At 42.3% G+C, this 26147-nt stretch overlaps 1 protein-coding gene across 2 annotated transcripts in view; it reads left to right on the top strand.

The window, feature by feature from the left end:
• ST8SIA1 (ST8 alpha-N-acetyl-neuraminide alpha-2,8-sialyltransferase 1) overlaps positions 1 to 25100 on the top strand; it is a 108549-nt gene extending 83449 nt beyond the window's left edge. For both annotated transcript variants that reach the window (XM_059847970.1, XM_059847971.1), the window contains exon 5: positions 8358 to 25100. In XM_059847970.1, the coding sequence (XP_059703953.1) occupies positions 8358 to 8844 (487 nt within the window). In that variant the 3' untranslated portion in view covers positions 8845 to 25100. The remainder of the gene's footprint in view (positions 1 to 8357) is intronic.
• Positions 25101 to 26147: the final 1047 nt, after the last annotated feature.

The following is a 26147-nucleotide window of genomic DNA, read 5'->3' as shown; positions in this document are numbered from 1 at the left end:
TTGCACAGATATCAAAATAGTTGAAGATATTAGAAAAAGCTCCAGCATATTTCAGCTATCTGTACTTTGATTCTGTTCTATTATTTTGGTCAAGATTATTGTAGCTACAGCAATTTAATTGACTAAGACTTGAGGGGAAAACTTGGCAGTTTGATTGTGTTGAAAAGAAGTTTCAGTGGCATTCTGAGCATTAAGCACCAAGAAACATCTTAGAAAATTCATCTGGATGATGTACCCAAAATAATGGACTCTCCTAAGGGTATCATACTGGACAAAGTTCCAGAAGCATCTGTTAAGCCTTAAGAAAAGGTAACAGCAAATTACTGAAGACATCACTAAAGGACAGAGAAAAAGGAGATTAATGGAAACAGAGAAACATCCTACCAAAAGCTGGAGTTGTTTCCAAAGGAAATTGAATCTATAATAAACTCTGGCTGATTAAATATTTTACCTATGTGGCAGGTAGAAGAAGTTTCCAAGAACAGCTAATCAGAGGGATGAAAGCCTAGTGCTACAGCCTCTTTCCAGCAACCACAGAAGCCAAAAAGAAGCAGAAAACACCCACCCCCACCTGCTGTGTGTGTATGGTTTGTTGTTGGCCAGCTATAAAAAACAGGTATAAAAGGGAGGCTGTATGAATTATTTGCATCTTTCCTCACTGTGGAAGACACTGAGATCATTCCCTGTGCCCATGGGGAGGCTCATCAGGCTGAGACTGAGATAATTTGAAATTAATTTAAGGTATAGATCAGGGTAGATATGAATTTGTAGGCAAAACTGGGCTCACCCATGAAAGAAGTGCAGTGTGTGTACTTCCTCACTGAAAGCTGCCTTGGTACTTGAAGACTGGAGGGTGTTAGAAATGGGATCATTGTTTAAAAACAGTCCAAATGAAAAATAGCTCAAGTGTATCTGCAAGCCTGCCATCTCTTCCAGCTGATTTGGTGGAGACTACAGTATAAGGTAGTATTAGTGAACACCTGGATAAAGGTATGTGCTCTTGCAAAACTTTGGGGGTTCTTCAAATTAGTGCATGTGGATATCCAGTAGATAGAGTATATTTGAATTTTTAAAAGGCTTTGGACAAAGGCATTGAGGCAATCATGAAATAAAAAAAGTATTGGTAAACGAATTGGTTAGGAGGATGCAGAGGATAACAGATTAGGCAAATATTTGGAAGTAAGATTTACTGGAGTTACTTCATTGACAAACTACACCAACATCAGGAAATCTGAGCTGAAAATACTTGGATGTGCAGTTGAAAATATACTGGTTTTGTTTCTAGTCTTCCTTAAGGCTCTGTGTGTGAGTTGGAGAAGGGAAAGAAGGCTCTTTCAGAGATCCAATGTGCAGCAATTAACACACCTTGGACCCTGCTGGAAGCCCTGGAGGAGCATCTAATGCTTCCAGGCATGACTGAACAGCACCAGGATGGCTGTAAATTGGTATTAGATGGCAGGAAAGCCTTTTTGTTATGAAGGTCTACAGCTGCAGTCCTTGGGCTGGTGTGAATTCCCCTGGCTTATTTCCAGGAATTGTACAAATGGCCCAAGCTTTTGTGTGCCAAGGACTGCAAGGGTCTTCCTTGTCTGTCAGACAGCTGTTTCTCTCTTTTTTTTCTATAATTTCAGCCTTGTGTTTGGATCCAGAGCAATTTGTCACCTCCTCTGTTCATACTCAGGTGGCCACTACCTGATTGCTCAGTTGCAATGCATGTCCCCTTAGGAGTCCAGGGAGGTTGCCCAGTGGGAGCAGCTAACAAAAAAATACAGAGATCTTCTTTTATGTATTTTAGAGTTGTGTGAATTTATTTTACCCCATTTCAAATATTTTAGATTCACCACATATTCCTATGGGCTCTGAACTTCTGATTTTCTTACCAAGCTTCTAGTTGACAGTTTTTAAGAGGGATTTGTGCTGCAGCTGTGGCATGGTCTCAGAGAGCACCAGTGATTCATGTACTAAAGTTTAAAAAGGGTGCTCACATACTCAAAAGAGAGCACATCCTAGTTACAGGTCTTGCCATAATCCCTGTTGAAGCATTTGCTGTTTTAAATAACTTCCTTCAGTCTAGAATTTTTGTAGCAGAGAGCACCTTTAAAAAGAACATTCATTCAAACATTGCTGTTTTCCTCTCTTCTTTCCAGTTTTTTTTTTTTTTGGAGCGAGCTCCAGGAGTCTGAAAAGAGGATGTAGTTGAATGTCACCTTCACTGATATTTGCAAATTATTAATGTGTGAAGGATGTCATGATGTTGAAGAGACAACTCAAAGACTCAGCAAAAGTGTTCTCAGCTATGAATAGGTCTTTCATAACTGCAGTTGTTTAGTAGGTTTTGTGTTTGGGAGACAAAGCACAGGAGGCCAGCACAATCAGGAAGGTGTCATGTTATTAGCCTGGTGTTTCTGCAGTGCTCCTGTGGGCAGTGATGCACAGGGACCTGTGTCTGGAATGTATTTGAGTGGAAGATCCAGGCGATGAATCTGTTTTGTTGCTGTCTCAAAGATGCAGCAGTCTTAGGGACACTGTCTTAATCCAAAGCAAATCTCCTGAAGTCTCTGTCTGGGCTTTGTTGTGATTCTTTTTCCATTAAAACCTGAGATGTGTGATCTGGTTATGTTTCTGCTCAGCTCTTTCTGGCGTGCAGTCCAGTGAAATTCAATGCCAAAGATATCAGACTTAGTTTTGTGCTGTTTGGGGTTTTTCCTAGCTGATTTCATTGCTTCTCCTACTTTCCGACCTTCCTGACTTCCAGCTTGCAAGAGTTTGGAAGTATTCAGAAGACGTAGAAACACCAGGCAGCAGCAATTTTAACAATACAAGTAATTCACCTCCATGCTGTTCTGGCTGTCTTCAGACTGAGATGAGCCGCTGCTCATCTTCTGGAGGCTAAGATCCAAGCTGTCAGGTAACAGAAAGGAATGAGGTTTACCTCTGCTGCTTTTTGAAAGAGTAGCTATTTAAAGCACATTTTAATTTGAGTTGGCAGAATAAGGATCGCACACAGTCCCAAAATACCAGTGAACACTGATTTTAATGTTTCATTGTTTTGCTGTACAGGATAGCTGGCTCTGTGTTCCATTGGAAAAGTCAGCTTTCCCTTGGCACTATATCTAGTGTTTCTAGGGCCACAGAGGAATGGGTGGAAGTTTTTTAAAAGCTCTAATTAATGCTTAATTCAGTCAGAAAAGGAGCCTATTTCTTCATGAGGATTAAAACATATCTCTGCCATGTCTCACTGGACCCTCTGAATGCATCAAATTATTCTGAAGTCTACATGCTAAGGACAGCTCATGATAAAGAAACAGATTAGCCCAGGAAGTCACTGGAAAGAGCATTTTTCCCCTGCTTTTGCCATTTAAAGATGATGGTGGAAGTACTCAGAATCCCTGCATCGGAAAACACCATTCCAAAGGTTTATGAAAAGGAGAATGAGGCAAATTTGTCTTTAATTCTTGGTATCAGAGAGGACAGAGAAGAACAGGCTCTTAGAGGCTGGAAGCCCCTGTCCATAAGAAGCAGCAGTGTGGAGTCTCAGCGGGAAGGGATGAGCTGGAGTGAGTCTGGGAGTCAGTCACCCCTGAGAGCAGCGAGCATCTGGTCCATAAAGAGCCAGAAGGGAAGAAGGGCAAAGGGAAGGAAAATATGGGAATAGCATCACCCCACTCATGCCATGAGCTCTCAGCTGGGTGACCATGGTGCCTGTGGAGGGACCCAGACTGAGAACAGGAGAGAATCCCTCCTGCTGAAGGTGGTTGAAATGAGGTCAGACAGAACACTTGGGAACAGAGTTGGTTTTGCCATTGACTTTAGTAGGATTATAATTGATCCTTAAGTCAGGTAGCCATCCTTAAGGTGAGTAAGCAGTGGCTTGTGTTGTTGGGAAAGCTGGGGTAAAATAAAATGGGGTCCATTTATAGTGCTTTATGTGCTCAATTCTGGCTCCCTGTGTGGACAAGTAGAAAGTTTGCCTTGCACCTAAAGCATGCTAGAAGTGGCTACATGTGGAGTGAGCACACAGAAACAATTTGTTAATTGGGACACAGCCTGTGTGTCAGTAAGATTTGTCTGCACAAACCCCAGAGGGGCACATCATCAGGAAGAGCTGGATATGAGTGAGGGCATAAAAGCACAGGGCATAAAAGAGGGCACTGCTGTTTGAATGGCACTCTGAGGAATGAGTGCAGTACAACCCCTCTGTCACAGCAGAGGAGGCTCTGATGTGTGTTTGCAAGCTGACTTGTTGTGACCCCAGCTGTAAGCAGAGTCCAACAGCTGCAGCAAATTGCTAAATCATTCTTGGCCAATGCTGACATCAAATTACCTAAATAGTTATTGTTAGGTTATTGTTTGTCACAGGGACATAACAAATATAAGTCTTTACGCCTTCTGCTCTATTCCCTTGAGCTCTGTCATAATTTTAAAATAATATGCTATTTCTTTGGCATCTGAGCTGTTCCACTCATTACATAATTTTATTTTTTCCCCTGTGATAAGTTAACTCCCAGTTAATCCAGAGTGCTGAACCTGTGACTTTGCAGATGCTGACAGAGTTAGTGCCTGGGATATCGTCATGGGCATGAGATAGCGACTCTCTAGGGAGATCAAAAAGAAACCAAGATGCAAGGGAATGCTGCCATAATTATCTGCAAGAAGGTTAGCTCAATGTCACTGCAGCAAATTCCCTGTGGTTACTGAGAACTGTCTCTCAGTACCAGAGAGCAGCAAAGTCCCTGAGTATCTGCTAAAGAACGTGAAAAACAGATTAAAAACATAACCCAAAACACTTACTGCTCTTAAGTCTTCAGTGATTCTGTTATGACAGTGGGCCATGGCAGTTTTCTCTTGGATGAATATTTCTCTCTGAAAAAGTAGAGCAGAGCATTTGAAGGAATTCTCCAGCTGCTAGCAAGGAAACTTTCACTGATAGCTGTGCAGCTCTGCCTCCACATGCTGCTGAAAGATGCTGGGTTTATGTTGCTCTTTCCCAGGAACCTGACAGAAGCATGTGGTGCTGATGATCTGAGTTGTTCACTGTCCACTGATGAGTGCAGTGGAAATATAAGTGCCTGGGCTGGACCTGCTGTGATGTTTTTTTGCCAGGGTTCACAGTCACTGGTGCCTCGCTGGGAGCTGCTGGAACACATCATGGCACGTTGCCAAGCTGCTTGTGGAGTCTCCAGGTGCCGCTCAGAGCTTGGAAAATTCCAGCTCCAGTTTTACCCAGATGCTAGCAACTCTCCACGTGTTTTTGTGAGCTTGACTGCAGAAGGGCAGGGCAGGACCCTGACAGCAGTTCAGCCGTTTCGTGCTCCAAGCCGCAGTGTGGAGATAACATCGCCTGAGATGCACTCTTGTGCAAAGCTCTAGATCATTTGATACATTTCTTTGGAAGCTGTGTGTGTGTGGTGGAGCTGCACTGCTCCTGGGCTGTGCCACTGAGAGGACTGGATGCTCAGAAGAAGCCCACACTACCCAGGAACCAGCAGCTCCTCGTTCTGGGTGAGGATTGGCACAAGGGAAGGCATTTGTGCCCCTGCGGATGCAAGGGCTGTGCCAGGACATGCGGGAGACAAACACCTTCGTGCTCCTGTGGGCACTACAAAGCCTCAAGGGAAAAGCCTTCCTGGTCCCTCTGTCAAGTGTGGAGTAGCCTTCTTGCTGCCTGCTGGCATGGGTGTGCTGTGGTGCCTTCAAAGCCTGCAGGGCTCCCTGTCTGGATTGGGAGTTAAAGGAAAACACACTTGAGCTTCCAGCACCAGCTCTAGAACCTTGCTTATGCACAGCATTTGTCCCCAGATTTCTCAGCTTCTCTCCAGCCTGTGAAGTGTCAGAATGCTGGAGAGCGCTTCCATTTTCACAAATAGGTAACAGAAATTTTCACTTGTTTCTAATATGTCCCTTCATGAGGTGCTCAAGATGGGCAGCAGCTTTTTGGCTGTTAGACCATCAGCCCAGCCATGTTTTATGTTTTTCAATGGGCTCCTGGCCACCTGTATAATGTCCACGTGCTGAACTGGGCAGGATGCCTACGGCACTGCCATCCAGACTGTTGGAATGAGGCATGGGTTTGCAGGAGGTGATGATGTTCCTAAAGGACAGTTTGCAGCAGGGTGACAAGTGCTAGTGTCCCTTCTGCATGGACCCTCCCATGCACCGGTCTCATGGCACTGCTGTTTACTTCCTGTTACTTTAAAGCTTTTGGTGGGATTTATCCAGAAGAATTGCAAATGCTGTGGCAGTGATAGCAAATGGATATTCAGAGACAGTCTCTGGCCCTCTGAGACTGAGGAGTTTTAATGTGCTGATCGTGAGCTGGGTGGGGCTTTTCTAAGAATGGTAATTTTGCTAGAAAATGCAGGTTTAGAATAACCACAACTATTTTCCCTCTACAGTAAAATTTGTGGACTAGTTCTAAGTGGGAAAGGATGTGGTGCTTCAGGAGAGACAGTGAACGTGCCTCTGGCCCTTCCTCAGCCGAGGTGCAAGGACCCCACAACATCAAGGTGTTTGCTCAACACCCCTTACTGTGGAAGGAAGTGTGAGCCTGCCATGCCCAGTGACTGAATCAAAAGTGATTAGAGATATTAGGACAATGTTTGGTTACTGGGGGTCTGAGCACTTAGGTGAATATCAGAAGAATTAAGCTTGAAGTTTCCTTTTTGTTTTTTCCCCTTCAGTGAGAGTGTCCTGATGGAGACAAAATAAGCTTGGTAGGATGGAGCCAACTCATGCAGCTGGTAATCTGCAGGTTGTCCTGCTACTCCTTGGGAAGAGAGGCTGGTAAAGCTAATTTTGGGGAGCAGTCATAGGTCTGATAGTGATGGAGGGAGAGGCCCACATGGAGAGGCAGACAGTGAATTTCTGCCAAGGCACCTTGGTCTTGGCCGGCCTTCTACACTAAGCTGTGTCTTGGCTGGTTCTACAGAAAAGAATGCCAAATGCAATAAGTTATGAAATTATTGGGGGTTTTTTTTTGTAGGTTGGGGTTGAATTGATGTCTTACTTGGAAGCCAGCGAGCAAATAGCACCATGCAGTAGGAGCAGATCTGCAGAGAAGCAGTGAGAGCCAGACAGACTTCAGATTTCAAACCAGCATCATTCTAATACCATGTGCAGGAAGTTCTGCAAGAACCTTGTAGCAAATCAAGAGACAAAATATTTAATATTAAAAATGTCTACAAAACCTTTCAATTTATCAAGAATATTTCAAGGTTTTTTTTTTCCTTGCCAAAACAAAGACTACAAAAAGACCTGGCATATATTATGAGACATTCCAATGCTGTTGAAGCTGTTTGGGTTGTTTGTTTCCAGTCATTTCAGCTGAAATTTTGTTTAATTATTCTTGAGGTCATCTGGCATTCTATTTAAACCTGTGTCACTCTTGTTATAATTTCAAAGAGGTTTATACATAAAATCGATCTCTTTATAACCATTTTAAAACATATTAATATACCTATTTCTGCCTGCACAAGAGAAAGGAAAAAACATCCAGTGCTGCTGGCTTAACTTTGTTGTTCTGACTCTTCTGGTGTGTGACTAGGGAATTAGTCATGACACATCTGCCTTGGCTGCAGGAAACAGGGAGAGGAGGCAGCAACACAGGCGTTTGGGAGCTGAGGAAAAAATGGGGATCATGTGCCAGGGAGCAGCCTAGCAGCAGTGAGAGGAGCCTGTGAGGCTTGGGCAAAAGTGGTTTTTAGTGTAGTAAGCTTTGCACACTGAAGGCTTTGGACATTGTCAAGTGATAAAGGTGAGGAGGAAACCCCACCTTTGGGATATGGCAAGGAAAGTTTATAGTCCATGATAATGGTTGTGGAGCAGTTTGTCAGTCAAACATCAGGAATAAAACAGCCATCAGCAAATAGCTATTGACAATTAAACAAATTGTAATGTGCTGTTTTGATATCAAAGAAATGATCTGTACATATACCTTGCTCTCCTAATCTAATTGGCTTCTTATTTTTGTCTGCTTTTAAGAACAAGAACAACACAGATTTGAAAATTTCTCTTATAGATTCCCATACCTGAAAAATCTGAATGTTTGGACAGATGAAAAATACTGCTAAAAAGGATTGAGGGAATGTTGTCAGTGTTCATTGGTTTTTTTTAAAGAAGATGAAATCAGAAAGGTTTTGGAGTTAGCAGGATACCAGCTAGTTACCAACTCTCTATTCAGGTGTCTCTTTTCAAAAGAGAGGCTGTGTCAGCCAGAAGTTTGTCTGGACTTTCTCTGGGCTCGGAAAAGGCGTGCAGTGAATTGTGAATATGGGTATAAGGAGCATCCCTTAGGTAGATTCTAAAACATCTGGGAAAACCCATGTGTGACCAGCTCATTTTCCCTTGTGATTTTCCAGGTTCCAGAATCTGCTGTGGTCCCGAAAAGCCTTTGTGGACAGTGTGAAGGTCTACAACCACAGCTACATCTACATGCCAGCCTTCTCCATGAAAACAGGGACAGGACCCTCCCTGCGTGTCTACTACACCCTGGAGGATTTCGGTGCCAAGCAGGCTGTCCTGTTTGCCAACCCCAACTTCCTGCGGGACATCGGCAAGTTCTGGAAGAGCAAAGGCATTCACGCCAAGCGCCTCTCCACGGGGCTCTTCCTTGTCAGCGCTGCCCTGGGGCTGTGTGAGGAGGTGACAATCTACGGCTTCTGGCCCTTCTCGGTGGACCTGCATGGGAAGTTCATCAGCCACCACTACTATGACAACGTCCTGCCCGACTCCGGCTTCCACGCCATGCCCGAGGAGTTCCTGCAGCTTTGGTTCCTTCATAAAAGCGGTGTACTGAGAATGCAGCTCGAACCTTGTGAGGACCCTCTAACCCAGCCTTCAGCCTGAGGATCAGAGTCACTTTGGGAGATCAGGAGTTTTTAATTTCCATGCTGTCCAACAGAGAGTTCTGGTTTATGTTGGTTGTTTTTAAAGGGATCTGCATGGACCATAAAAATGCTACTTGAAGGCCAAATGGAATATGTCCTTCTTGTTTAGTGCTTTATGGAACTGGGAGAGCATGAGTGTATCTCTCCATCAAGTCCATTCAGCAGTGGTGGGGAAAAAATGTCAGAAACAGCACAGCTAAACTTTCCAGGGACGTTTTTAAGTGACAAGTGTAAAAAGGGCATTAAGGCTCAGAGAGTAACCGGGCCACTCATAAGCTTTTCCTGACAGTGCCAAATATGACTATTTCTTCCAAATTCCATTTCATTCCAGATCAGCACCCTGTAGAACTTTCCTTTTTCCTTGCTTTTTCCCTCTGTTTGGGAGTGTGTGTGTGTAGGACAGCATGTGTGTGTCATTGACTCTTTGTTTCTTTTCCTTTTATTACTTTTATTTTTGATGTGTCACCCCCTCCTCCGAGGAAGGAGAAGGAAGGGCTTATAAGCCCAAGGGGCTGAGCACCATCAGCTCCTCTGAAGACTCTTGGGAGAGTGAAGGTGCTAAGAATCTGGTTAGAATGTCATAGGAATGCCTTGCTGCTGGGGACAGATAGACCTCTGTGCTGTAGGTATTATCAGGATGGTTCAGGTCACTGCACTTACAGCTATGCCAGTGCTGTACTATGGGCTAGAGCTGGTTAAGGAAAACTGGTCTGAAAAGAAAGCATGTCACAAAACCAGCAGTGAAGTGCAGCCTGGTTTCAGTGACCTGCTGCAAGATCGCTGCAGTGACTTTCATAGCAGGGATGGTTCCTGACCTGTTTTTCTATCCAGCCTTAGGGATTAATTCTGTATTCATTTGGACTCCAGATGCTCATGGACTGTTGAGGGTGTTTGAGGGGTTTAGTGGAATGTAGAATGAGGTTCTTCATGTGCTTACAGCAGGAAAATTGCAGAAATGAATGTAAGTGTCATTTAAAATTAGTTGAAGCTTTGAAAATCGTTTCTCTGCGTGTGACTTGCTCTTCTGCTTGGATTGTAACATTAGCCTTAAAGACTCGTACTTCTCACATGAGATTGTCTCTGCTTAAAGAGAGTCTGGGAAATAAAACAGCCTTTGGGAGCGCCGAAAAGCTGCACAGCCAGCAAGAAAAAGGAAAAAAGAGAAGGGCATGCCTGATGCAAGGCAGCCCTGCTCACAGTGGTGAATCCTGTCAGTGTGCACAGTGCCTGAAGGACTGTTTTATTTTGGGTTATTACTTGGGCAGCAGATGGTCCTCTCACTGTGGAAATGAGAAATTGTTTTGTTTGTTTGCTTTGGTTTAGCACTGGAGGACAAGAGGAGAATCCCAGCTCGGTCTGCAGCACATTTAAGCTGCAAGATGTTGCCAGTATTAACTTGAAAAATCCAGATCAGTGTTCTCTTTCTTATTATCTTATTACTGAAAATCTAGTCAAGGTGTTGGAACAACAAAACTGTCAACAACTTTCCACAACAATTTCCTGTCCTGTTCTAGCTCCAAAGTTCTAGTATTTTGGGGGATGTGTCTTCTCAAGTGTTGATAAGGTCTCTCCTTGTAGACTACCAGCTGCAAGTTCTATAGATATAAATAATTTTTTTTTAAAGTGAAATCCATGGCTCTTTAAATATGAATAGTTCAACACTCTGTGTAAGAAACTGGGGAAAAAATAGTCTTTTTTTTTTTTTAAACCTATGTTTCATAATAAAAATTTTCCTTTGGAATATTGTTGTTCCAAGCATAAAGTGGGCACTGTTTTGTAGGATTACGGGGCAGGGCTAAAGGGTAAGGTGGAGATTTTGGAGTGTTCCAGCTATTGTTCTGATAGAACCTGAATGTACCTCATAGCCCATGTTATCTTTGTCCATGTTTTCATTAAAAGTACAGTCAGCACACTGATGGAACATCACCTGATAATTCATTCTGTTTCATTAGTGCATTATCTGTGATGTGGCGACTTGGTGAGGAAGGATTTGGAAGTAAAATATTTTCCTTTCTGCTTGTTATGGCAGAATTTGACTGAGCTGCCTTTCTTGGAGACAAAGAGGTGCCTGTATGGTTTTTATTGGGTGCATCAGGTTTGCACTTTTGAGTGCTTTATAGATTACATTATCTGTGAAAACAACAGTTGGAATACGATGTGCTAAAAATGGCACATCAGCAGGGTGCCAGTGTTTCCTTGAGAGCAGGAGGGAATGAGGAGAGTGAGGGGGAACTGCCTCTTTGCTGGTCATCTTCTGGTGTTTTTACCAGTACTTAGGAATTCACTTCTGAACCTCTCTTACAGCTCTCCAACTCCTTGGTAATTATTTGTTCTGTGTGTTGGGAAAATAATTGGATTACAAGAACAAGTGGTTTTGTAGGAAAACTCAGTCCAGTGTTTCCTAATGTCTGGCTTGTTCATGTTCAGCTGGTGCCCTGGGTACCTGGAGGTGCTGTATTCCCCACCTCGGCAGGACTGAACCTGAGGCCTTTGTGAGCCCCTTCTGGTGTCTGCAGTCCTGATGTTTGGGAGACAGCTTCCAAGGAATTGTGGGGGCAGGAGGCACCCAAGCTGTGTGATGTGCAGCTGATAATGGAGAAATCTATGGTTCTGGCTCTGTTCACATCTACACACAGCGAGTATAACTGGCACACACAGTATAAGGCAGCCACATTTGGTGAGGAAGCAATGGCTTCAAGGGTAAACAATTTTCTATAACTTCCAGAAAACTGGCAGTTGAGAAGAGGAGAGAAACAAAAATAAATGCCACTTTTAAGAGGCAAGGTCTGGTTTAGCTTGTCAGTCCATGGAAATGCTGGCCAGCAATCAGCCTTTTGCCCAGCAGGTAAAAAGGGATGCAGGAGAGCACTGCAAGTCTTCTGTGGCAAGAGCAGTCAAAAAGGCAAAACCAAGTAGCTGGGAACATAAGAGTGGCTGTTCCTGGGAGAGATGTTGGAGGGAAGGCTCATCCAGGTGGAGTGTGGAGCTTGCCTTGGGGATATCTTGGAGGAGAGCAGTCCATGTGTAGGACCACTGAAATATGGCATGGCATGGAAGGGCCTGAGAATTTATCCATCTTCAGGAGGGAGGTCATTGCTTGTGTTGCTGTATTTTTAGTGAAGTCTTTTGAAATCTTAATATTTGTTAGTGAAATTCCCTGCTGCAGCACCTCTATTTCCACTGCCAGTCCCTGAGTTTCCCTGATAGTGTACTAAAGCTGCAAAAATCTGCCAGATTGAAAGCCACTGCAGTTCATCATCAATAAAGACTGGTTCAGGCTGGCCAAATGATTTGTTACTATTCACAGTTATTAATTTTATCATAAAGCTGACAAGGGATAGAAGTACTGGAATATTGCTCTGCCTGCGGAGCCATCATTGTCCCATGTTTGTAAGGAGAATAAATTGAACACCTTTACAAAGGTATCCCTCTTGATACAATCTTTTTGGGGCTGTATATGTTCTTGAGGAAATCAAGACCAGTTTTTGAACTTGTGACAAAACTATGTGAAACTTTCCCTCCTTGTTGATTAGGAAGCCTCTTAGAGCTCTTTCTAGATCAGACAAGCAAAACAGAAACCAGCAAAGTAAAATCCTAGAGAAGGGAGTGGGAGGTGTGCTCATGAGAATAAAAACATCTCTAATTTTGGCACAGACTTTGTTACAGTGCTAAGAACTCTTGCTCATGAATGTTGTATTATTATATTTTTGCTGGAATTAAGATAACAAGTTTGGTATGAGGCAGCTACTAAAGTCAAATGTCTAAGCCTCTGTTACAGCTGAAGCTTTACAGAATATGGAAATATTGGCTGTTTTTTTGACTTGACTACTTTCATCTTTTTGTTATTTTCCTCAAAATTAATGTTGTTTTCTAGGCAGCTGAGTTAGCATGTCTGTGATAGCTGAAACTAAGCAAAGCATCTGTTTTTTGAAACTTAGTGTCCTGAAATGTGTTAGTTATAAAAAACCACTCCTGGAAACAGCTTCATGAATACTAACCTAGTATCGGGCTCACCCTTGCCTGTAATTAAGGTGCAAGGGAACTTTTTATCTAGAAGTGAGGAAAATGGAGGAGGTGACAACCATCTCACCATTTGCTGCCTCTCTGACTCTTCTTCAGCTTAATAGATTAGTAAGTGTTGGAAGAAGTCCAGGTTATAGGAAGGACAAGCTGTTTTTTCCTGCCACTCCCATCAAAACGCAGATATAAAATGGACTAGCCAGCTGCTGTCTTGAATCATGGCCTCCTTCAAAAGCTCTCATGGTGGAGTTTCCATTAGCTGATTCTTCCAGGTAAGCAAAATTCATCAGGCTTTGTCCAGAAATGCCAGTTCCCCATCTCCATGATTGTTTGTGGGGTATTCTGGGTACTGTAGCTGTCCTAGTGTGCAGTGACCTCCTCTTAATGTGGACTTCTCTTTCTGCCCCAAACCATCATCCTGAAGGATCTCTCTTCCCTGTCCTTCCAGATGACCATTCCCTTTGGGGATAGAAGTGTGATTTAAAAAATCCTGCCATAAGGCAGCTAATATGTTTTGTAGTTTGAACAAGCTTTTCTTTTAAACTGTTGACATATCCACCAAGAGCTCAAAATAGCTCCAAATAAAAAATATGGCTTCAGCCAGGTGTTGGTAATTGCCTTACTGGAGAAGAGAGAGAGGATAGAAGGATGTGTTTTTCAAGGCAGTTGTAAAATAATACCTGTTACCTTGAATTCCCATACTTTATCTCTTGGAATCTATCATATGTTTGACTTTTTTGTAGTTTCTAAACAGAACAATTAGTAAAAGACTTGGAGTTCTTTTTGTTAAATATTAACAAACTCGTTTCCATAAGTGGAATGCAAAGAGCCAACAGGAGGCTTAACCTGTCCTCCCTGGCTAATATTTTTTGGCAGCAGTGAGAACATAAACAGCTACTCATTCCTCTCTGATTATTCAATTTCATCAGTTTTTATTGCAGCAGGCTGAGCCCTGGTGTATTCAGCCCCTTCAGCTTAATGCATGTGCTTTAGAACGAATTTTGCTCTGCTTTTCAGCTGTTGTGGTGGGGGGAAAAAATGTGTTGCTAATTGAAAATGCTTGGTTTGGTGCAACCAGGAGAGAGGCACTGCCAGGTTCTGGCTCCTTCTGGCCATTCTGAGTTCTCTGCAGGAGTGTGAAAACACTCCAGCTGTGGCTGTGAGGCCCAGCTGTGCAGGACAGAGCAGGGGCTGGAGTTCTCCCCCTGTGGAAGAGGCTGATTGTTCCTCGTAGCCACCTCTGTGGCTTTGCCCAGTGCCCAGCAATGCCCCCTGCCTGGGCTCAGCACCAGGGGATGCAGCTCCAGGACCAGCTCATGCCCCCAGGTATGGCAAGTCCTGTCCTGCTTCACAGTCAGGAGTGCTGGGCTTGCTGGGAATGGTGGTAGCTCATCCCTTTGGAGACCAGCCTGCTCCTAGCAGCACTTGAAATGCCTGGAAAGTCTCAGGAAGGTCCATTAAAGCTGCAATTATTGACTGTACTCCCTCTGCTGTGGGGTCAGCTTTCTGCTGAGCTGAATATTTATTCTGTCGGGGACCCTCTAAAGCAAGGGAACCTTTAGCACTCTGACCATGTGGAAATTACTGTGTTATTTGAGCCCTTCATCTTCCAAGTTCAACTTTTTTTTTCTCCTTTTATCCTGGATTTAACTCCTGTGAGTAAATCCAGAGTGAGTTTAAGAAAGCAGCACCACTAATACTGGTTCTCTGGGCTTATGAAAAAGATGGTGTTCAATAAACCACTGGAGTACCTTTTGGACAGTTCCTTCTGATTTCTAATTGTATATTCAATGAATTGTTTCAGTCAGATGGGACCCATAGCAGAGACGAGTTGCATTATTTTCTCTTAATTGGAAGGAAACCATTACAGAACTTTATTATATTTCAAGCTGAATTCTTATCAACAACTTAAGGAATCTTCCTTCTGCAGGAAGCTTTGTTACTGGGTGATTATCTTGATAGTAAATGAAAATTCTTCACTGAAAATAAATGCATCATCTGGAGTTCTGAGACATCAATTTGAGTCTCTACTCAGATATCTCCAACAAAGATTTTGGTGTTCTGCAAAAGTGCCATAATCGCAACTTATTTTTTCTTTTGTGCATGTGTTCTTATAGGAAATGCTTGAAATTTTTTTAATAAGCCTTCTATGTGCTGAAAACAAACACTCCTTCATCAGGAACACAAGTTTCTTTTCGGGTACCCATTGTATGCAGAGTAAAAGTGCCAGGAGATGTCCAGTTTTCAGGAAAATGCTGGTTTGGAGTAGTCAGGCAGGACTCCTTGGAGCACGTGAGTTGACTGCTGCCTCTTGAGCTGTAGAGTTTGGGCAGATGATACAGAGTGAGCTGCACTGACAGGAAAAGAGAGATTTTAGCCACAGCTCTGCCTGCTTGATGTCTCCCACTGTGGAGAGGGCCCTTCAAGGACTCTGATGCTATAGATCAGTCATGTGTTGACTGGTTTTAAAGGCCTGGGCTTTGTACTGAAAGCTACAAGGAGCATGGAAATGACTGGGAATTATGTCCTTTAGTGTATTATCGTTTGGTCACTGCAGGGTTTGGCCTGTTACAAAACTTACACATAAAAATCATTTTATCTGAGTATCCAAAAGCCATCTCACCTGAGTATGAGACCTGCATGTAGGAGGAGGTCACTGGAAGGTGACTGCCTGGTGCTGCAGAGTGCAGAAACCACTGTGGTTTTATTTCTATCAATAATGAAATCCCCACGGAGGTAATATTGGGTTAGGTCAGCTTTCAGTGCTCTTGCAACTCCCGCCTCATAAGCATTTCCAATAATTGTGCCATGCAAAGGCATGAAACAGGAGATTTTTTCCTTGTTCACACAAGTCACCTTGCATTGACAGTGGAACAAAAAGTCAGTCAGAGCTCTTACCCCTTTCAGAGGGTTCTGAAGACTCCCTAAATAATAGATAGGCACACAGTTACATAAATATAAACAAAATAGCCTGAAGTTTGTAGCTCAGATGCTGGTTAGTATCTTGAATAATTAGTTTCAAATCATTTAGAGGGAAAAAAATGGCAAAAATTTTACATGTGAAAAATATCCCCCTTTTTTTTTCCTCCTAAAATGTACTAATAACTAAAGAAACCATGTTAAAAGATATGGTAATTTTCCCTGGTTTCCAATTTATTCTGCACTTCAAGCTTTGTATTCAAGTCCATACTTCTGTAAAGCTTCCAATTCTAGATTGTCCCATAGACTGAAAAAAACATAATAAGAAAAAGCAAAACCCAACCAAAAAAAAAAAAAAAAACCAAAACCAAAAGCTTTATACTCCAAATGTGGTCTAAAAAGGAAAAAATAGCAAGGCCAGGACAGGTTCAGCTCTTCTGAAAGCTCTATCTGCTGACATTTAGCAGTGGTGGCCAAAGAAGTAGGCAAAGATCAGAAAGGAGATGAATGCACAAAAGGACACAATATTTCTGGTAAAGATGAAGGGATGGAAGCATAGATTTAAATGCTTGGAACCCAAAGCTGTTAATTGATGTTAAGTCTTTACTCTTTTGCTTCTCCTTCTCTCAGTTTTTGTGCTGGGGTGAAACTTGCCCTGTTCACAAGTTGCTTAAAATTTTCTCTGCACTACACTGAACTTTCCTCTGGCCCTAAACCTAAAAAATTACCAGAGAGGCAAAAACCACTTCAGGTTTATCGATATTTGTATGCAGCATTTTACATCTTCCTAGTACTTATTAGTCTATTAACTCGTAATTAAATGAAGTAGTGGAAACTGCTACCTATCCCAGAGTTTTGAAGTCTTTCTTCCTGTGGTGATTTCTCTGTTATGTGAATGAAGATTACTTTTAGGTCAGGTATTGTGAGAATTAACTCATGCTTGGCAATCCAAGTGAAAAACCCAGAGATTTTATTAAGCTTATCTGTTTTGAACAATGAAAACAAGCAAATGAACTACCCTTTTTATCTGAGTGAATTTATGCTTTTGTTAGGAAGTAAAATAGGAACATTATGTTCAGGGCACACCTGGATTGCAGGAAGGGAAGAGCTGTGCATTTATAAAGAGAAAAGAAGGTTTTCTCCTCTCAGTCACACCCTTGAATTTATAAACCAGATTCTCTGCTCTCTTTCACTGCTCTGACTCAGTCAAATCAATAGAATTGCCTGGATTTTAACTAGTTGACTGTTCTCAAACAGGAGGGAATTCATCCTATGAAAATTTGAAATTATTTTGAAGCACTGTCAGATTATGATACTTAGTCAAAGTATCATAATTCTGTTATCTACCAATTCTTTTTTTCCCCACAAGTTTAGCAGTTTTTTGCTGTTTGTTGGTTGCTTCTGTAAGGCAAATATCTCACTGTGTTTCAAACTTCTGCCACACAAAGGCATCGCAGGCTGAAATCCAGTGGTGATCTGTCACGTCCTTGTCTCATGGAAGTGATCCATCAGCTGCTCCGTTTGTCAAGGGCATTGGATGAGCCAAGTGAAAATGAAAAAAGGATTTTTCAACACTGGCAAGCTTCAGTGTTCACTGGCTGTAACTGGGAATTGGATATCCTCGATTTATTATTCTTGATGGATCTGATGTCTGCAAGTGTTTCCTCCTGTCAAATAATTTTGTTAGATTTTATTGATAGAATGGGATGATCTCTTCTCCCTGCTTTTTGACTGCAACTCTTCTTTTTTGATAGTGTTTGCAAGGAATAAATTCTTCTTTCTTCTCTCTTATTTTTTAAAAGGACAATTTATATCTAAGGCATAATTCTAATCTCAAATGCTGGTTTTCTTAAATAAGTTGGTCTCACTCTTTTTTTCTGTGTTGGGAGCAATATTTTCTTTTCATAACAGTACTTATGTTTTCAGTGATGAAATCTCAGCAAATTATCTTCCTCTTTAAAAACTGAAAGATTTTCTGGCATTCATAAAACCCAGTTTATGAAACTGTCTAGTGTCTTTGGGTTTTATCCTAAATTGAACATAGTTATATTTTGAATCTTTGGTATATCTTAGTACACTCATACTCAATCTGGTGTCAAAATAGAAATTGATTTCCAAAATAGCTTTCAACTTCAGTTAAAAACAGACTTTTCCCCTTAATAAGGGCCTGTAACTGCCATGATGATACTGATGCCCTAAAGAACCCAGCGAGGGAACAACACACTTTGGAGGTAATGTTAGTACAGGTATTATAAAGGCTGGTCTCTATCGGGGCCTCCAGGGGCAGACACCCACAAAATGCCCACACCCCTCCCACAGGCTGAATACAGTTTTATAAATTTAGCAAATTAGCATAATTTACCAAAATAACCAATTAGAGACATAAGTGGTGAGGCAATTTCTCCCAGTTCAACCCTCTCTGAATCCTGCTCCCCCTCCCCTTAGATGGGAACTAAGCCGTGTTTATATAAATACATCTCGAAGGGCTGGTCCCAGCCTTGGTTCCTAGGGAGAGCCAAGACAGGATGGGGGCTTTGGAATGAGTTTTGTCCTTCTGTCAGGGCAGGGAACTGTCCTGGGGAAACTAGAATACAATAACAGGCTGAAGAACTACAAATAGATGTGTAAAGAATACACAAAATATATATAAAAGGAAAAAGGTAAAAATAAGTTTGGCATCATTCCCGCCTGTTTTTTAGAGACTAACAAGACTCTGTCTAGTCTCTACTCCATATTTAACCAGACCCCTGTATCATACAGCCAGCTATTATTTCAAGAATAACTACAGATATAAGTAGTATGAACAGTTGCTTTTATCCAGGCCCAGTTCCATAACCATGAGGTCAGAATGTCAAAGATTATCTCAAAGTTCAATGTGCCTTTTTAAAGCCACTTGATGTAGAATTTGAGTTTGTTTTCAAATTTCAACCAAATCCTTAATAATTCTTTCACTCTGATCTACATGAGAACAACCACCAGTGTTAATGATTTTGCAGCTAGTAGGCAATTTAGAGTCATTCTGTTTTGTAAAACTATACCAGACAAATCATGGACTTCTTCTTGTGGGGCCAAAATTGCATCTGAAATTTGCTTTTCAATATATTCAATAATCCTTACTGTGATCAAATATTACATTTGGAAGTACAGCCCCATGGGCACAGGCCCAGTCTTTATCTAGGGACAAAATTTACCAGACAGCATTTTCACATATTCAATACCACCCTGGCAAGTTGTTCTTATGAAGAGCTTTGGATACATTTTGGACTAAAGCTGCATGCAAATTTTGGGACCAAATCTGCACCATGGTTACCAACTGTGCATTGAACATGCACAGAAGAATAATTTAAATAACAATGTCCTGATTTGTATCGGTTTCTGTTTTCCAGTTGTTCCAGGAGAGAGGTCTCTTAATTGGGAGCAGTGAATTCAGGGTTCCCTGCCAGCAGCCCTGGCTTGAGTGGGAGTAGTCAGGGCTTTGAATGGTCCTCTCCACTTAGCTTGGAGGGTAACTGTCCCACCATTTCACACAGACCCAGCCTCCAGACTGGAGCAGGGCACATGTGTCCAGTCCTGTTGGGCTGGGTAAGCACGATGAATCTCTGGACCTTCTGCAAAGTGGAACTTAAAGCTAACCTTAGCCCCAAATAATAAAAACATTTGGCACCAATACAAACATCTCTTATTTTATGTCTCATGGAAGTTACAAGGACTTCTAAACTTTTTTATTTTTATGCATACCAGACACTTTAACCTGTGTTAATGCTTTTTCCATCTGGCTATTTCTGAAAGCTCCAGCGAAAAGCAAGCGAAGACACCAAGGAAATGAAAGGTGCCTTGCTGTGATGTTTTTCTAGAGTGGTACATTGCTCTGATAATGAGCTGTGAAATGTAGCATGTGGATGATGATGAATGTAAAAATTGCATGTCTTTTTATGTGAATGTTGTCTCCCTGAGATGGGTTGTTAGTATGAGCTCTGTAGTGTAAAAATTCTGAGAAGGGAAGTGGAAAGAAGATGCTTCTAGCGGGTTTTGCAGTGAGCCACACCCCCTTTGACTGCTTTTCCCTCTCAGACTCAGATTTGGTAGCATGGCCCTTACCATTAGGATAGTAATAAACAAACTGCTCTTTTCCTAAAGTTAAATCATCTTCTTTCCAGCACTGGGAGGGACAATCTGTTTGTATTTCCAGCACATCCTATTTGTTCCCAGGTGCGGGCTCACGGGGCTGCACTGGCTGGGAGATCAGTCAGGCTCACTGGTGATGCCACTGCACATGGCACTTCCTGCCCTCAGCCCACATCCTGCATCCAAAGTGTGCCTGTGCCAGGAGATAACTCACTGTGGTTTGTTACATTTTGCTGCTTATGGCTAGAAGCTGCAGTGCAAACTAAAATTCCCTTCCACTTCCGGTAGGCACAGCCACTTGAAAGGAACTTGGGCAACTTGGGGCAGTTTTGTGCTCGACCAGAATAGAAATGGGCCAGGCCAAGGTTTTTCAAAATTGATCATTTTGCATTTACCTCATGGAGGTGTTTAGGAGAAGTGAGTGGTTTCACAGGGCACCAGTATATGTTGGAGTTGCAGCCATTCTGAAGATGGGCCCTGCCAGGGGACCAGGGAATATCACGGGGTTATCCCAAGTCCCTGGTGTTTGACCTTGGAAACAGACTAGGTTATCTGAAGGCAAGCAGCCCAGGAAGCACTGCTGAAAGCCTCTGTTGGCTTCTCCCTGTAGCTGCAAGGTGCTGGCTGTCACCTTCCCTGAGCTACCATCTGACAGCTCAGACCTCCTGCTCTGTGGCTGGCTCTGACTGTGAGAAGGGGCAGGGGCAGTGCTCAGGGCAGTGGTGCTTGGATCCGTGGTGCCACCAAAACTTCAACGGGTGCTGGCAAGGAGCTCAGTGTTGGGATAAAACCAGCTGGTTTGGGATCAGTCTGTGCTTTACAGGACTGCTGGCATGCAAAGCCCTGGCAGGACAGACACAAGGTTTCTCCTGGCTCCTCAGGGATGGGGCACAGTTGCCATTTTTGCTCTCTCACACAATATTCCCAAAGGAGCCGTGTGATGTGGGATGTCAGTGTTAGCTGTTAAATTCTAGTACTTTCATTTGCATTCCTTCTTCTCTTGCCCAGTTTATTGAAAAAATGTGATGGTACGTGGTAGTTCGATGTCTTGAGGTGATTTTAAAGTAGTTAAGCAAACCATTATGCCCCTGAGATTGCATAATTCCATGGATTTGTTTTACCTCCAGTGCCCAGCATGTAATATTTATTTCTCATTTCTGATGTGTGTAAGCTTTACAGGCTGGATATCGTGTCCAAATGACAGGAGCACTTGGGTGAACATCTCAAATCACTGGTTTTTTTGGCATGCTCAGGGGCAAAGGTACTTGTGTGGAGTGTGTTAAACATCCTAAAGTGTGGTATTGTTCTGAGTCTTGTGATTAGGGCTTCGATCTAATTCACTCTCCAATGTAGCAAATGTTTGCTGTCAGCCAGCACTATTCAAGGACTAAGGGAATCTCTTTCTTTGCCCTGCAATAATGTATTTTCTATGATTATGTCAGTAGAATTTGTTCATTTTTCAAGTGCTGTGCAGTGCTTCTTTGAAGAATGTCCCTTTTTCAGGTGGTTTCATGGTGACTGTACCCCAAAATGTCTAGATGTCTCTTAATAGCAAAAATTGCTTTGTTATTGAATGTATTATTTATTAACAGTATCTTGTCTTTTTCTAGTTGCATTTTACAAAATGTGCCACAAGCATCTTCTGTGATTTTTTTATAAGGAAAGTCTTATTTATAATGTTTGTGCAAGTGGATGGACACAAATAATGATTTTATAGTAGCCCATGCCTTTTTTCATAGCTGCAGAGTCTTAATGAGCATGATCAGAAGGGACAGGCTCATTGTTTCATTTAATTTTGATGAAGGTTTTCAGAGTTAACTATTATGTTATTCATTATTTGAAATTCATTATCTTAACAAATAAATACCACCATTTTAAGAAATGAAAAGAGTATTTGCAGGGCTTCTTTTTCTTCTCTGTTCCTCGCTCTCTAACCCCATATGTCCAAACAATCAAGGTAATTTCCTGTTCCTCTTTACATTTTAAACCTCCCCACCTTAGCCCCCTTTAAAAACAGTGAGGATAAAGGGGCAGATGATGCTGGCTACTGCAGGGGCAGCTGGAGCAAGATTCCTCAGCCTGGTAGGTACCAAAAAGCAAACATCTCTCCTTTCACTTTATCGGAACCATTATCCATAGCAAAGGTGGTCTCTTCTGAGGTAAGAGGGGAAGACAGCTTTCCTTTAGCTGTGATGGTTCTTTTTCAAAAACCCATGTTTCAAGATGAGTTAGAGTCCATTTAAGTTCCAGTTTATTCAGGTGTGGGCAGATATAAATTGCTGAAGCCAGTCATGGATAATATCCCAGTGATTATGTTTATGCTAGAAATCCTCAGATTATGCCTTAGCTTTCCTTGGCTCTGTCACACATTCATTTCCTTTTTCTAAATGTGTGTTCCTATACAGTGATTTAATGAGAGTTCCTCATTCTTCTCAGTTTATATTTCCTTTTTTTTTAATATACTATCTCTATCAAGGTGACTTTCTAGACTACTTCCTGTTGCAAGGAGGGTCAAATGTCAGCGAGGGCTCAGAAAATGAGAACTCCCTGCCTCTGCCAACTCCTGCCAGGGGAGCTCTCCATGTGTGGAAACTTCTGTGCAGGATCTCTCTGTGGGTGCTTCCTTGTGGAGGCAAATTGCCTTGGAATGTGAGAAACCTGGTCAAATATCCAAGTCCTTGAAGGTATATTGCACTTAGAGCTGGTGAAGTGCGACTTGAAAGTGATCTCTTGCAGGTTTTACTTCTGGAAGGGAATCCTTCCTTAGTTGTACCACTAATCCCAGGTACTTTTGTTTAGCCATGTGCCTCTTCTTCCTAACCCTTTTATCTTGGTACACTGATATTCATTCCTTGTAGGAAGATATTCTGTGAAAAGGAAAAATGTTGTCAGTATCAGGGCCTTAGAATTCCTTCTGTCTGGCTTTGACAGGAGATGCTTGAATGTCATAGGGAAGGACAAGAGAAGCACATCCAGAGCAGAGAATTCTCTTGGTATCTCGCTTCAAATCCTCTTCCACCCAAATTTCCAGCACACAGTGGCATACCCAGCTTGGACAGCTTGGTGTGGCTGTTACTTTTTGACTTCTAAGTATCTGTTTCACTGATGTGCTTTTCCAGTTCATCCCTTCATGGCATTTTAGCAGAAGTGCTGCACATCTTCCATTGTTTGATCTGGGTGTCTGGTAGAAAATACACTCCTAAATGTGAAGGTCAGCTGGCAGAGACAGCTGCAGTGGTGTTGATGAGGGTGAGTTAATGGAGATATCCCCATCTGGTGCAATTTTGCCTAACTCTGTTGAGAGGTTTTGTGGAGTCGATGCATCAGGCACACCAGGATCTATCAGCTGGCTGTGCCATTTTGCTTGAGCTTGTTCAGCCACAAGGAGGTTTCAGCCTCCATCAGGCAGCATGTGCTGTCTTCCTAATGAGCACAGAAGTAGTGTGTAACATGAGTAACAACTTCAAGAAGAAGACTTCCCAGTCCCATGTGGGACTTGGCATAAAAACCTTAATTTGTGATTTTCTGCTGCAGATTTCCTCCTTACCCACTCAAATTGATCAACCACTTTATGTCAAGCTGCTGCTGTTTGTCGACAAGGACCAATTCTTTGCAGTTTCTCAAATACTAAGGTAAAATATTCTTAATGTACTTCCGAAATTCTGGCAGAGAGAATTGGAGACTGGAAAGAAACAAGCTGCCCTGCCCAGAAGTCCCTCCAGCTGAAAACTGGTCCCAGGTTACCGTGACATTTTGTGTTGCCATATCTGCTTAGAGAATATTTCCAGTGTGCCACAGCCGTGAGGTAGTGCATATGTCCATCTCAATCAAACTGCTACTTCATAAAATATCCTCCCGTACTGTCCTGCCAGGTGGCTAATTAAACTTCCCATCATGTAGTGTGGCTTTTCCTCTAGCTATCAATGCAAGGCAAAGGCCTTGCTCTCCTCCAGACAGGACTCCCCATTTACTCACTGCTTTGACGAAAGCCATCCAGCAGCTGAGGTTATTATCCCTGTTGCTCTTCCCTGCACTCTTTTCTGGTCCTTCCTCTTTCTTTTTGAGATAAAAGGCTTAGAATTTCATGGAATCTCAATTACAAGGTTTCTTTTCACTGTTTTCAGTGGTTGTCAAATCAGGCCTTACTCATCTCAGCTTTCAGCCTCTTCCCTGAGAACCTCAAGATCTTCAAATCTGGTGGGCTAAGCAGCTGAAATTAAAATTTAAAAGTAGAACATTTTTGTATTTTCTTTAATTGCTCTATTTAATTTCTGTGTACACACATATGTGTGTGTACATACATATGCATATATCCTGGGGCTTGGTGAGAAGGCTTCAGATATCTGAAGTAGACTTCTTACTAAAGAGGGATTTAAATGCAACCTCTTTGGATATCTGGACATTTTTAAGAAAGAATGTTAGGACTCAGCTACTTTCCATTAAAAGGTCTGCATGGGTCCCTTGGTAAAGAACAAAAAGACCTAATTTAATTATCTCAAAAGATAATGGGAGGTTGAATCATTCACTCTGGTCCATTCTGCTACAGACTCCTCTTATTTTGTAGGCATTTAACAGGGGTGTGATTGTAATGTGGTTTAGATCCTGTCCTTGTCTCAAAAATTTTGATCCAGTTCTCAAAAAGATCACTGTAGTATTTTCAATATTTTGATTTTGGTTCATCCACTTTGTATTTTTCCTATATTATGTACCCATAAATGAGAAAAAAAAACAGGTTTTTTTTAACCAGTACCAGCAATGCATAGATCCTACAAAATGTTTTTAAAAAATCAAGTACCTGTATATACTGCCAAAGAAAAAGTCAATACCGTGTAAAAAAAGAGAGATTCTAGATAATTTTCAGGCAGGATTTATGCATCAATTTCTTAGAGCTTTGTATTCACTCTTTAGGATTACAAATGGTGATACTTGCAGATCTACCAGGTGAAATTAATCTATACCCATGCTATTATGCAAAAATATTTCATAAAACATAGAGTACTTTCACAAAAAGGAAATTTTTTTTTACTCTGTTATGCAGGCTTACTACCAAAAAACATTATAGATGATGAGGCAAAGCTATCCAGAATCCCCGTTATAAAAACTATCTGCCATGATACTAAAAATAAAATACAACTGTGTATGCTGAATTACCATCAGGCTCTGTGTGGTGTTTAAATTTAAAAAGTATTCTAAGACAAAACAAAGTACTTGAAAATCAAGCTAATGTGAGATTTTCCAGTAAGGAGAGGAAACTGAAAATATGCATGTGAGAGAGAAGACAAAGTTCTAAACAGTTCAGTTGCATTCTCTTGTAACAACCCTGTGCCATAATGGAGTGCTTTTATCTTAATATGTTTTTCAGAGTCCCTTTTAGAAAAATCTCCCAGAAGTTGTTTCACTCAAGTTATAAAATGAAGATTTCGTTTGAAGGCTTCAACAGCTCAGAAAAGCAATTTAACAAACTTTAAAACCCACCCATGTAGGTCAGGTGCTTTGCCTTCCTCACACTGCCCATCTCCAAACCCACCACTCACTGCCATTGGGACACCAGCTGGCTGCTAACAAATGCTAAGTGAGACAAACCAGCTTTGGTGGCACACCCAACCTGCCTGAGGATGGGGAAAGTGTGACAAAAAGATGACAACAGAAGGAAATTGCGAGTGACAGCACTGTGGCCTTAGGTCCATTAGTGGCATGACACCTGGGGCTGAGATTGCACGTGGCCTGTCAGTTGTGGTTTGGCTCTTGGAATTATCAGCTGTTGGGATGGTTAATTGTTAGAGTTATCAGGTGTCCTCAGAGCTCATGTCTAATAGGGAAATGGCAAGGGCAACAGTGTTTATGAGGGACAGTGCCTGTGGCAAGAGGGCTTGGGAGGGCAGCAAACCAGGTGTCAATAATTCAGACTTGCCACGGCCAGGAGGCTGAGACAGGTAATTTTCCCATGCAATTGAGTAATTGAATCGGTGTCGTGAATGCTACATCTTGTAGGCACAGAGTCAGTGGTGATTGGGGTGGGGCTGTGCCCAATCACCCCCAATTGGCTCCAGGTGTGCAGGACAGGTGAGCAGCATTGCAGGGAAGGAGCCCTGGAGTGCCCAGGGGCACTGCCCAACCCCAGAGGGCACAGAGGGCACACAGGGGCCCTGCAGCAGCAGCAGGGCATCAAAGGCTGGGCTGGGGGATTGTTGCAGTAGC

Source organism: Haemorhous mexicanus, chromosome 5 (assembly GCF_027477595.1).
Source record: "Haemorhous mexicanus isolate bHaeMex1 chromosome 5, bHaeMex1.pri, whole genome shotgun sequence".
Lineage (NCBI taxonomy): Eukaryota > Metazoa > Chordata > Aves > Passeriformes > Fringillidae > Haemorhous > Haemorhous mexicanus.
This window is presented reverse-complemented; position numbering and strand designations above follow the sequence as displayed.